General features: G+C 45.0%; 1 protein-coding gene across 4 annotated transcripts in view; it reads right to left on the minus strand.

Moving 5' to 3' along the window:
- The window catches only part of PTPN11 (protein tyrosine phosphatase non-receptor type 11), an 81,337-nt gene that overhangs the window by 11,663 nt on the left and 55,830 nt on the right, over positions 1-13,844 (minus strand). For 2 of the 4 annotated variants that reach the window (XM_060119745.1, XM_060119746.1), the window contains 4 exons: positions 12,052-12,183; positions 7,798-7,952; positions 6,639-6,706; positions 5,988-6,139 (listed from right to left, as the gene is read on the minus strand). In XM_060119745.1, coding sequence (XP_059975728.1) covers positions 5,988-6,139; positions 6,639-6,706; positions 7,798-7,952; positions 12,052-12,183 — 507 coding nt within the window. Of the gene's footprint in view, positions 1-1,431; positions 1,667-3,316; positions 3,898-5,987; positions 6,140-6,638; positions 6,707-7,797; positions 7,953-12,051; positions 12,184-13,844 lie in introns of those variants that run through there. The other 2 variants (XM_060119748.1, XM_060119747.1) reach the window with 2 other exon arrangements.

Raw genomic sequence — 13,844 nt, forward strand, 5'->3', positions numbered from 1 at the left:
GAGGAGAAAATGTTTCATTGAGTCTATATAGTATTTGAATTTTTTGAACTGGTTTTAAAAATTTAAAGTCCTTGTGAATAATCACCTCTGAATAGCAGGCACACACTTTTTAGCACTGAAATGCTGACTTACATAAGAAGTAATTTTTTTAAAGATACAATTTAAAATTAAATATTAGCTGGAAGAATTGACAGAGAATATCACTTACTTAAAAGTTTTAAAATCCTAACTCATTTTTTTAAATAAAAAATTTAAATATACAATAAATAAACTGAAGCATAAAGATGCTCTCTACTTAACACTTTTTAAAAAATTGTGGTTTAAAATAAAACACAAGATATATCCTCTTAACAAAACGTTATGTGTACAGTATAATATTTGTTAACCACTTGCTGTTGGTGTACAGCAGATCTCTAGAACCTCTTCATCTTGCGTAACTGAAACTCCATCCCCCCTTTTCTTTCTCCCTACTACACACTTTCTTGAAGATCAAAATCAATATTTCTACATGAAGTGATGACAAAAGAATTTTCCAGTGAGGAATAATTAATGCAAATGGAACAGGAATTATTTTTAAATATCATAGCAGCTCGAGGAATAACATTAAAATGCTGGAGCTTTTTAGCTTATTTTGGAAAAACAAGAAATAAAACTGATTCACAAGTCAGATGGGTTTGTTTCTCGGAACCATGACAGCCCAGGCTGTCTTATAGATCAAGAAAAATTCTCAGGGGGTAGGGGCTGTTTTGTTTCATTTTGTTTTGTTTTGATTTGGGGAGTGGAGGGAAATTTATTTCAGAGGAGATTTTATTTCAGATCATAAAAAATGATCTGAAATTGATCCGTCCTCCACTGGAATTCAATGACATAGCATGGTTACCAAGTCTCTTGCAATGTTTATAATAAATCTTACGGTCTTGTCAACTGACACACAGCCAAGGTTGAAAGGAGGAACCAACCATGAGGCTCTAAAATCATCTGGTATTAACTATCTTTCCATGTGAGTAACCCCAGTTACATTCTTAAACCTTAAATTACAAAAAAGCCCAAAAGCCCAGAGCAGGGAGAGAGTAAAATGAAAATGCTCTTGTCTAAGTTATGGAGCAACAAGACGATGCATCCAGGGTGCTCTGGGCTCAAATGTCAGGATTACAAACACCCTGACTCCTTCCACATCTAATCACAGAATCTTACTGGTTCTACTCTCCCTGGGCTCACTATCAGCCCCTGCTATCCTGTCCAAACCACCATCGGTTCTCACTGACGCTGGTTCCCCTGCAGCTGCTCAAGCCTCATGCCCACCCAGTCTTCCCTCTCAAGCCAGGGCCCTCTTTTTAAAATGACAATCTCTTTTTTTTCATAAATTTATTTATTATTTATTTATTTATTTTTGGCTGCGTTGGGTCTTCGTTGCTGCGCATGGGCTTTCTCTAGTTGTGGCGAGCGGGGGCTACTCTTCGTTGCGCTGCACAGGCTTCTCGCTGCGGTGGCTTCTCTTGTTGCGGAGCACAGACTCTAGGCGCACGGGTTTCAGTAACTGCGGCACGTGGACTCAGTAGTTGTGGCTCGAGGTCTCTAGAGTGCAGTGTCAGTAGTTGTGGCGCACGGGCTTAGCTGCTCCACAGCATGTGGGATCTTCCCGGAGCAGGGATCAAACCTATATCCCCTGCATTGGTAGGGGGATTCTTAACCACTGTGCCACCAGGGAAGACCCAAAGATTTTTTTTTTTTTTTGGGGGTACGCGGGCCTCTCACTGTTGTGGCCTCTCCCGCTGCAGAGCACAGGCTCCGGACGCGCAGGCTCAGCGGCCATGGCTCACGGGCCCATGGGATCTTCCCGGACCAGGGCACGAACCCATGTCCCCTGCATTGGCAGGCAGACTCCCAACCACTGCGCCACCAGGGAAGCCCAACCCGAGGATCTTTTTATGTCACTCCCCTGCTTCAAAATCCTCAGTGATTTCCCATTTTCCATAGGATAAAGTTTTAAATCCTCAGTATGGCCTGCAAGACCCGCCCCCTCGAAATCTGGCCTCTGCTGACTTTTCTAATCTCACCCAACACGCACCATGCTCTCCCTCTAACTCCTTCTACTCCATCATACGGATTTATTTCCATTTCAGGAACATGACTACTTATATTTCCAGGATCTGGCACAGTGCCTGGCACATAATACAACTGACTTTAATTAATGCAGGAATGAATAAACAAATGAACAAATGTGAAAACACCTTTTTATTGAACCAAGGAGATTACGGAAGATATGTGAAGAAGCACAAGGCTAGGGAAACAAATAAAATAGTCAGGACAAATGGAGGCATGGCTTCATGCATATACGTGTGTATACACACACACACACATATATATGTGAGAGAGAGAGAGAGAGGGATTATATAGAGAGAGCTGGACAAGAGGAGTAATTAATTTGCGAATTAGCAATTCAAAGAATATTATACCAGTACAAACAAACATACCCAGTATCCAGATCTTGGCTTTAAAATACCACTCTTCAATAAGAAGAATCAGGGCTCCTTAGAAAAATGGCTGGGAAAGTACAAGATGAACCTAGATCATCTTGTGGTGTCAAAAAGAGTAAGGAAGTAATCAAAAATGGGAACATATCGAAAAAGCACAGGAACCAACTCGAAAAGGTTCCCACTAGGCAAATTTGGGACAGTTTAAGCAACAGAATAAGTAACAGTAATGGAATATAACCCATTCTGACATAAATAAATAAATGAATAAATAAATAAGGGAGATGGGAAAGCTATTTCTTATAGTAGGCTTCCATCTAATAAATGAAAAGGGAATGGTGGAAAGAGAAAATCACCATTGAGCAAATGTCACAGTGGTAATTTTTCCTGGCAAGAATCGTGAATGAATATAAAACTGGTAGGCAAAAAGTATGATGAAAAATTGTTCATTTATATAGTTTCTTGTATCTACCTACAAAATATTAATTAAAAAGGGAAAGACAGCAACTTAACAGTGGAGAAGTCAGACAGACAACACCTTAATCAAGTGATCAAAGTTAACACCGCCAGGAGTGAAACAAACCAAGAGGGAGCTCATGATGTGATGCACCAGGAAGGACACAGCATCACTTCTGCAACCGTCCTGTCAAAAATGCATGACCTGGGCTTCCCTGGTGGTGCAGTGGTTGAGAGTCCACCTGCCGATGCAGGGGACACGGATTTGTGCCCCGGTCCGGGAGGATCCCACATGCCGCGGAGCGGCTAGGCCCGTGAGCCACGGCCGCTGAGCCTGTGCGTCCGGAGCCTGTGCTCCGCAACGGGAGAGGCCACAACAGTGAGAGGCCCGTGTACCGCAAAAAAACAAACAAACAAAAAAAAAACATGACCTGAATCTCATCAAGAGAACACATCATAGAAATCCAAACTGAGGAGCATTCTACCAAGCAACTGGTCTGAACTCTTCAAAAATGTCAAGGTCATGAAAGATAAAGATTGAATACTGCTCCAGATTAAAGGAGACTAAAAATACATGACAACTAAATGCACCACGTGACCCTGAACCACACGAAGGATATTAGTAGGACAAATTGGCAAAATCTGAACACAGTCTATAGATTCGAAAATAGTTACTGTAACAGTGCTAATTTCCTGATTTTGATAAGTTTACTATGGTTATATAAGAGAATGTCCTTATTTCTAGGAAATACACATCAGAGTATTTGGAGGCAAAGGGACATTCATGTTTGCAACCTACAAACGTTTCATTTAAAAAATTATATAGGTATATATAAAGTTATTTATATATGTGTGTTGTGTATATATACATATGGAGAGAGAGAGAATATGAATCAGTGATAAAGTAAATGTGTTAAAATATTAACAGTCAGGAAAGGTGGGTGAAGGGAATTCCATTATACTGTTTCTGCAAATAAAAAAAAAAATTGTTTTAATTCTGAGATGGAAGTTAACAAAATAAATCTACTTCCCAGTAAACAGCGGAGTGTGAGAAGATCCACTTATAAAGAGCTGAGAATTTTCTCAGTCTTGCTCATTTGCATTTCCTCTAGATTCCCACCTCTGTTTCTGCGTTTCCTCCTTCCAATGCTGTCTGTTTCTCTACTGCCTTTTCTTTTTTTCATTTATCCCTCTGAGCACATTCTTCCACTCTCAAAGGTCCTTAATGCTTCATAATTTTGGAAATGACTGTATTTCAAAATAATTAATTATCCTAAATGAGTTTTGTTCTTTTGCTTAATTTAAAAATCAGGTGGTTTTAATGTTCTTAAGTCTGCCACTTAAACCTTCTGCTAAAATAAAGTAAGTACTCCTTACTTTACCACTAAATCAAGTAGCAAGTTCCTACACTGAATCAAACAATACAATGCAGAAAACAACATATCACGGGATCTAATTTTTAAAAATAAATATAATCTAAGCCTACATATATTTAGGCTACATAAATCCAAAGGCTCATATACCAAATAGTAGTTCATGTGCTGACACATACTGGCACCAAAAGAGTATTGGCTGAGTGGGTGAATGCATGCATGCATTCTAGTACTCTTGGGATGGGATTACCAGGGATATTTAGTTTCTATAGTCTACATTCTGTAGACTACATTCTGTCTACATCCTACCTCTCCTACCCCTCACCTCCAATAAAAGAGCAGCAATAAAGGTTTTTTTTTTTTTTTTTTTAAAGTAGTTCCTAAATCCAAATTACAACTTCAAATTCAGGGTCAGAGGGACCATATATGGTATTGGGAAGATCTGAAGTGCCAGAAAAGCTGGGAGGGAAAGTCCCTAAATTCTCCAAAACAAGAAGAAAAACCAAAGCTTCTGAGTGAAATAGAGAGCTTTCCCCCCAGCTTTTCTGAACAAGACTACATTATGTTCTCCAAGATATTCCCGAATAACTTCCCATTTGTACCAACTGGACTATACTCTCTTGTATTTATTAGGAGTCCTTCTCTTTGGGCAACTTTATGCTTTAAGTATTCCTGGCCCAAATTAATATAACTGGAAGACAAATATAAAATAGCCTACAGTAACTATCTAAACAGTTCATAGCACTTACAATATAACACAAAGTCAGACTTAAAGCAGTAAAGTTCAAAACCAGTAGCTTGTTAACTATTTGACGGTAGCTTTCTATACACACACTGCTTCTGAAGATGTTTTTGTACAACGAAACAATCTAGTGAGTATTTCTGTGTGGACTGAGAACCTACTAAACTTACTAACTTTGGCTAACCACACTTTGATAACGTGGCTGCTATGCTGCTAGGCTAGAAATCTTTCAATTAGGTGGCAGGTCCTATTTTGAGAAGCTGAGTTTTCTGGAAGGCAATAAAGAGGGTAAAGCAGGCAAATACTGTTGATGTTTAGACACTATCCCGTCTGCAGCACAGCAATGGGGCTGGGGCTGGGGCTGGGGAGGGTAATAAGCCTAAGCTCCCAAAAGAGCAGTCTCCTCAATCCTCTTTAACTCAGCTTTGTGTCTGTTATGAATAGCTTCCAATGGAAAGGCACCAATGCTACATTGTTCTTCATTATGCATGGCTTATTAAAATTGAAGTTTTACTGTTTCCAACTCGACCAAGTTGGTGGTTCAAACCCCCATGTGCTATTGAGAGTGAGGCGTTCATTTAAGAGATGGAATCAGGATGAATATCGCCTGGGCCAAAAGTGGAACAGGCTGGAAACTTTGAGGCTTTGTGTTCTAAGCTTGCCCTGTGAGCCTGGGAAAATCCCAATTTTTTCTGGGGCTGTTTCCCCAATCTGTCAGGCCTGGTGCCCCTTCCTGAGCTACTCCATACTGAAAAATCAGAGCTGTGAAGTAGGGAATAATTCATTTCCAGAGAGGCCCTTCCTGGTTGGGAACTTGTTTCTCCTTTTCAAAGAAAGACAGTTATCTATCAGAGCCTGTCCTTTTGCATGGAAGGAGAGCATATCCAAGCTGCCCTGAAAAAACCACTGAAAATCCACACGCCAGCCTTCTAGGCTTGGTACCTGCTCTTCTTCAATCCTGCGCTGTAGTGTTTCAATATAATGCTGGACGGCCATATAGATGAATCGGTACTGTGCTTCTGTCTGGACCATCCCTGACCTCTGAGACCGCACCATCTGAATGGTTTTGGGAACGTCAATGTCACAGTCGACACCTACAAAGCAAGCACCATGGAGTATCAGGATAAACTGCAGAGACAATGTGAAGTGGTTTAATGCACAACTGTTAGCAGACTCAGAGATAAAGCAAATTTAGTCTTTAATGTTCTAACCGAACATGTTCCAAGGGCTACAGCACTGGCCTTCTGACCAATACCAAGGATCCTAGAAGATTACAGCGTAAAGGGTCAGCAGTGAGGGGTCCCTCACGTTCCAACAGCACCGTCCCATACCATCAGCAAGGATTAGGCAGCTGCATGTTCAACAAAAGACCAGAGCAGTGGCACCCACAGCTCCTAGGCTTTGTTTTATGCCAAAAGCTCAAACAGCATCACTTCTGTTCTCTGGCAAACATACTGAAAGCTGAAGTCTCCGGCCTAGATTTTTGTGAAAATATTTTAACATTCAATTCTCTTTTACAGCTATTTTCACTAGCACTTTCCTTCCATAAACTGAAAACAGGAACCGTAGCTTCTTGTCCTCCGGATGACCTACCTTTCTCTCTGATGATGTCAATAAGAATATCAATCACAATGAACGTCCCTGTTCGGCCAATTCCAGCACTGTGGGCAGAAGGATGGAGAGCGAGGACAACGGAGTCATTCATGAGGGTTTTATACGCAAAACCAAGCTATTAATATTAACAGAAACAATGTCTGCTCTTGGGAGTGTTTATAAGATTGTCTATTTATATTTGCAAATATATTAGCAAAGAGCACAGGGCTTTGGACTCAGTCCATCCTACACTTGGAGTCCAGCTTCTCCAGCACAATGTGTCTGAGGCAACTCCCTTAACCTCTCTGACCCTCAGTTTCCTCATCTGTGAAATAGGTTGTGAGGATCAAATATGAGTAACGGATGAAAAGCACTGAGCTCAGATGCTGGTATAGAGCACGTGTCACACACATCTACTTGCATATGAAAGAGATTTAGGAAACCAAACTTTCCCCAGTATAATCACGAAACCTAAGCTTGGGAACCAGCAGCCTGCGAACTCTGGTGCAGAGGCCATGGGCCTGGCTTCTAGAAGCCTGGATGGGAAGCAGTCCGAATCTTCTGAAGCAAACAATTATATTGTCAGGGGAAAAAAATATACCTTATTTCCGTGGAGAAAGAGAACAGAAGCACAATCAAAGAGATGAATCCTAAGTTATTATATTAACAAAGAAAACCAAGCAAACATTACCAGACTAAGGGCTCCTTGAGAATAAGGCCTGTGTTTACCACCCTGTGCCCCACCACCCCCAGGTACACGGTGGTCCCGTAGGATCAAGAAGAAATGTACTTTGGGTCAAAGTGGTCCCTTAATGGCCTCAAACAGAGATTAAATTTTTCCCTCAGTTAAAGAGCTGGGGATGGGGCTTCCCTGGTGGCACAGTGGTTGAGAGTCCGCCTGCCGATGCAGGGGACGTGGGTTCATGCCCCGGTCCGGGAGGATCCCACATGCCGCGGAGCGGCTGGGCCCGTGAGCCATGGCCGCTGAGCCTGCGCGTCTGGAGCCTGGGCTCCGCAACGGGAGAGGCCACAACAGTGAGAGGCCCGCGTACCGCAAAAAAAAAATAAAAAAAGAGCTGGGGATGGGCAGGGAACAACAAGCCCCCCGGGCGTCAGGACACAGGACAGGCAGCGCCCTGGAGGTGGGAGCGGTGGTCACCTGCAGTGAACCACCACAGGCCCCGCGTCCGTGATGCTCTCCTGCTTATGGTGGACCTCCTCCAGGAAGTCCAGCACGCCCCCGGGGTCACTGGGCACTCCGTGGTCCGGCCAGGTCCGAAAGTGGTACTGCCAGACCGTTCGCTCCGTATTCCCCTGGAGTAGAGCCAAGAAAAACCAGAAAAGAATGAAATAAATCAAGGGGTTGAGGACTCGTCGGGTCCCCAGCTTTCCCAGATCCTACGTGAGCCAGGGGACCGGGCCCGCACAGAGCCGCCTCACACACTGTTTACAGGTCCCCTGCACCAGTTTCCCAGACCTCTCCTCCTTTTGGGTCTGGCTGAGCAATCCTGGAGGCAACCCTTGGCCTCTGTCATAAGAACCAAGATGTCTCGTACGGCTATTTGTTCTTCAGGAAACTACAGCCTGAATCCGTCTCTGAATCCTCAGCCAGGGGCAGATGAGGTCCCTGATCCTCTTCATCCAAGTGCAGCTCTACCTGGCAGGCAACTGAGGCCTCTGGGACTCAGGGCTCTCCTGCCACCAGGTGAGAAAACGGGTATTCCCTCAAGCCCTTGTTCCTCTTTGTCTTTTTGTACCTGGCCCTCCTCCCCTCGCTCAACACACACTTTTATTATAATATGATATTTAAACCTCTGTTTGGTGCAAAGCAGATAAGAAGACAGGCTTTGCAATCAGATGGGTGGATTTAGGCCCAAATTTCAGGGTTCACACTCACTGCGGCCCCTGGACATCTCTAAGCCTCAACTTCTTCATTTGCCGATGGAGATAAGAATCTCTAGGTCACAATACCTACCGTTGTGAGGACTAAACAACGTCAATTAAACACACAGCCACTGCACAGGAGACAGTTAAGAGACTCAGCACACTGGTGCTCTTCTGAGGACTGACATTAATAAAGGTTGACAAGGGTACCAAGACCACAAAAAAACGAAAAGCATCGTGTTCTGGGTCTACCCAGATTACATCACTGTAACTGCACCATTCGTCACTACATCTTCTTCCTACATATCTGGAGACAGTCCAAGCTAAGTAACATTTTTAAAGGGGATTTAGAAAAAGAGAGAGAGAGTAACTAGACCAGTGTCCACCACCAGTAACCTTCAGAACATCCAGGGAATCTGAACCACAATCAAGATCCTTTCTTGAATTATATGCATTTAATTTGCTGAGTCAGAAAAAGATTTTTCTGGATGTTACCAGTGAGCTAAAGATCAGGGGGCTACCGGGGTCACAGAAAGGACAGGGAACGAGACAGATCCAGCGCCCGGAGCATCCTTGCTCCTGTCCTTCGTAAATGGCCACTGAGGTCTCTGCTCCCACCCCTCCTTCCCAGGCAATCAGGAGGCTTAAATGAGATCATGTGATAGCACTTTAGAAAACATGGAACGAGCTCTACAAAAAAGCAGATAACCTGTGACCAGCAATTCTGGAGAAATGATCGGTCCCATGTCAGCACCTGCATCCGAGGGTGCAAAACACAAACCCAAACGCCAACATTTCCCGTACCTGCTCCTCCCAAATCTCCGATAACAAGAAGATGGATGGTTTATCACTAAAACTGAAGAAAAATCCACCTGCTACTGAGAAACATCTCATAATGAGAAGATGGGTAATTTATCACTAAACCTGAAGAAAAACCTATCTGGAATCTTTGTCCGATGTCCTCTAAATCTCTGTCTCATTTCTGCTGGACAACTCCTCTCAGTCTCTGCAGTTGAACCTCCACCCTCTCCCCACAACTGCACCCCCGCTGACATCAGAAGTTTGACATCCCACCCTGGACCACAACTGCAGAGGCTTCCAGCTCACTTCAGTCCCCCGACCACCTCATGGAACTCACCAGACCATTGAGCCCCTCCTCCACCCTCCGCCTGCCTCCTCCTGCCCTTGCTGCTGGCTTGCCCAGCTCAGATTCCACACACTCTCCTGACAGCCACTCTCCATCATAGACCTCCGCTCCCTCCACCCTCTCTCCATCCACTGCACACACAAACACACACACCCCTCCCCGCCCCAGCAAAGCCCCAAGCCTGGACAAACCTAACCACCCACTTTCTTTGCTTTGTACCCAAGGAACAGAGTGCCCTTGGAGAAAACTCACACCAGGTGACTGGTATCACTGAATGTTCATCTTCACCACCTCAATGGGCACTCAGCACTGCCCAGAAATTTACTGGATTTCTTGCTTTGCTACACAATGACTATTTCATCCTTTCCCCACTTTCCTCAAACATTTCGCCTCTTATTCCCTTTGAACATCAATGGATGGCCTTGCCTCGGGCCTGATAGAGAATTTAGAGCAAATCCCTGTCAGCTTCCCTCGCTGTACCTGTGGCCACCTTCTCCTCTTTCCCTCCTGTGGCCAAGAAGTGCTATCCCCATCGATCAAAACCAACCCATCCACGATGCTCTAGATCCCATCCCCCTCATCGTCCAGCCTCCACCCTTGCCTCCCTGGCATCCTCGCCTTGACGTCTCAAAGGCATCTCAAACTTTATGTGTCCAGCAGGTTGTGCCTCATCCTCCCTCCCTCCTCAAACCTGCTGCAGCCCTCGCCCCTCATTCACGCCATCATCAATCCCTTCACATTTACATCCACAATTATCTCCCGTCAGGCCCCTTCCTTCCATCACCCCTACCATCTTTTACCCAAACGATTCAAGCCCTACCATCCTGTACATCTTCCAGCTTCTCAGACCTCTACCACAGTGCCACCGTCCACTCAGACTCAAAACCCTACGATGTCTGATTCCTCCTCCTCCTCCAATAGCCAAACTATCCCTACACACCCTGCAGACTTCACCCCCCCCAAGGGGTCTCTCACATCCCTCGCTTCTCTTCTAGAGTTTATTCTGGCATTTTATATCATATTCATTTCCAAAGGAAGGAAAAAGAAGCAAAACGTGAAGAGAGGCCATCAGACCTAGACCTCTGTGGAGCCCTCCTGGTTACAGGCGTCCTGGCCACTGGAGTCACTCCACCCCACTCCTCCCTCGGGGAGCTGTAGGACACCTTCCTGGCACCTGTCTCCACATGTGTCCACTTGGCACAAGAACCATCACGGGTCCTACACCAGCCAATGAATAAAATTTACATTTCTTTTTTTTTGTTTTTTTTTTGGCCATGCCTGCGGCATGTGGGGTCTTAGTTCCCCAACCAGGGATCGAACCCGGGCCCTCTACAATGGAAGCACAGAGTCCTAACCCCTGGACCAAAAGGGAAGTCCCGAAAATTTACATTTCTTCACATGAGAGTTAAGGTTCTTCCCAACTTGGTCCCAACCTCTCTCAACCCAAGTTTACTCCCTCAATTCCCCACTTGCCTTCATTCCCTGTAAACCCCATTTCCTTGATGTTGGCGCTTCAGAACCCTGGCTGACAATGACACTTCATCTGGGAGGCCCTCCCTCCACCATCTTCTCCCACAGAGACCCCGACCTAAAGGCCCACCCTCTTCTGAGACGGTCTCCCTGATGCCCCGGCTGGAAGCCCAGCCTCAGCAGAACCCCAGCACCTTAGACGGGTGTGACAGCCGGTGTCTGCTCGACAGCACAGGACTTTGTAAACATGGCTTCTCTCGGCTACATGAATGCAATTCCCTGAGGACAAAGGCTATTTCGCTTACCTTTGTGTCCCCAAAGGACTTTGAAAAAGTAAGCCCCTCTCACCATGAAATTAAAATGAATCCAAATCTTGTTGGATTCAAAGTTAGTCACCCCAGGGACAAACCTGAACTACAAGCAATTAAAAGCTGACGCCATGGAATTTGGTCACTGAATAGGCCGCAGGGCCTTTGCACTCGCTGCTCCCTCTGCTTAGAACACTCCTCTCCTGACCCTATGGATGCTGCTCCACCTTCAGGTCTCAGCTTGCGTGGCACCCCCTCAGAGAGGCCCTCCCTGTTTACTCCATCTCGGGTACCCAGTCACTCTCTAACATACCATCCTGTGGCTTTCACAGCTGGAGCACAATCGGAAAGCTTAGTTGGTTATTCACTCCTTAACCTTCCACCTCCCTAGGCTCTGTGGGGGCAGGGACTGTGCCGGTCTGGTTTGCGATGTATCAGTAGTACCTTGACGGTGCCTGGCACATAGAAGGCGCCCGATAGATGGATGTTATTCAATGAGTGAACGAATGCCTGAAGGTATGCAGACAGGAGTAACCACACGAGCCTGGATTAGCGCACACCATGCGCAGTTACCAAAGTCTCTAAAGTACGACAATATACTTACTTGTCCAACCTTCGAAAGTTTAAGTTCTCTTAACGTATAGTCATGAGCAGCACTTTCTTTGACGTTCCTAACACGCATGACCCCGTATTCTTTTAGCGCATACTCATCAGGCCAGTATTTGACACATTTACTCTGGAAGGGATCAGAGAAAAGACAGTTAATCTCTGTGAACTCTGACATGAAAGCCGAAACCAAAAGAAAACCAATGTTCAAGTCTTCCTTGATGACCACTAACATGGAAAATGGCCTGTCTGGTATCTAACTGTTGGGTTTTGAAAGAAGGAAAGAAGAATTCAAAAAGAAAAGCAAGTGTGTGGAGAACCAGGGAGAAGTGGGAAGAGAAAGCCGCTGTTGCAAAATTGTCTTATTTGAGCCACAGGTCCAAGGAGAGTCAGCGTTTGTTTATTTCTCTCTAAAGAAACAAAGAGGCAGAAAGAAGGGGACTACCCGGTATGAGGGTGCTGCCTAGCATGCACTCAGTTCTGAATTCCAGAGATCTGCCAGTCACTCTGCAGGGAAGGCAAGCAGGGGCTCTGGAGGTGGATGGGCTGCCCAACGAGCCAGACTGTCTGGTCCATTTCCGTGCCAGTGTAGGAGGTCTCCCCGCCTTATCTAACCCAAGTGTGAATAACTCCAGCACAGAAAGGCAGCTGATGGGGTTTTGAACCAGCTGCTTTTTCTATATCCAGATCCATCTGATACCTGCTACACACGTCACCTTCGTTTAACTGTGTGCCTGGGAACGCGAAGCCTGCAATAGCTGCTGGCTTCACAGCAGGCAGATTGGAGAATATAGCACCAAGGGAATCATTCTGGCTGCCAAAGAGGAAGGTATTTTGCTCAATGAGAGATGACTCTGCATATATTTGGTGATGTGTCCTGGGCAGAGAATGCCTTTGTGTCTTGTTTTTTCCTGGGAGCAGTCACCCACACCACTCACTTTCAACAACAACCAAGACACAAATATCAGCAAGAGAAATCTACCTTGTACATTAGGAAGACAGAGAAATTCACTGTTATAAAACAGGAAATCAGAGAGCAGCTGCAGACATCTCCACAGTCAATGACTGAGGGAAAGAAAAAAAACATGGCAGGAGGAAAGGTCAACAGAAGAATTAATGGACAGTGCTTACTTTTCTGCTTAGCATGGCTTATGTGGTCTTTTATGTATTATTCTGAATTCAGCTTTCCCTCCACGATTCTGTAGATCCAAAAACCTCTTTGACAGATTTGACCCAATTTTTCTAATACCCAAATAAACACTTTGACGATTAAATGTACTCAATGCTGTCACTCTCTAATCAATTCTGAGGACTGCTGGTCGTTCAAAAGAAGACAACTTAAATCACAACTCCTAACACTGTAGCTGACTCTGCATGTCTGCAATCTACTGTGCCCTCCTCCCAGTTTCCCCAACTCTGATGTAAACCTTGGCAAACAAATTCTAAAATGTGAGTGCTAATACTTTAGCTTTTAAATTAAAGCCTAGGAATCAAAGGGGATTCAGAGTCTGGTTTTTCTTCTGTGCACTGGAGGGGATAACAAGCGAACAAGTTACCAGAAACACTCGCGGGGAGACTGAAAGCCCATCATGTCCTCCTCTCCAGCAGCAGAGTACAGAGGAAGAATAAGAAAACAGACAAAGGCCGGGAGAAGGAGGTAAGGAGCGGGGGGCAGAGTGACTTGCCCCAACGTCTGTCTATTCTAGGAGTTTCTGGCAGCTCTTCTGAGAGGGACCAATCCTGATCCCTCTGAAGTGACCCGAGAACCCTCTCTTCACAGCCCCCAAGTCC

Source organism: Mesoplodon densirostris, chromosome 15, assembly GCF_025265405.1.
Source record: "Mesoplodon densirostris isolate mMesDen1 chromosome 15, mMesDen1 primary haplotype, whole genome shotgun sequence".
Classification (NCBI taxonomy): Eukaryota; Metazoa; Chordata; class Mammalia; order Artiodactyla; family Ziphiidae; genus Mesoplodon; species Mesoplodon densirostris.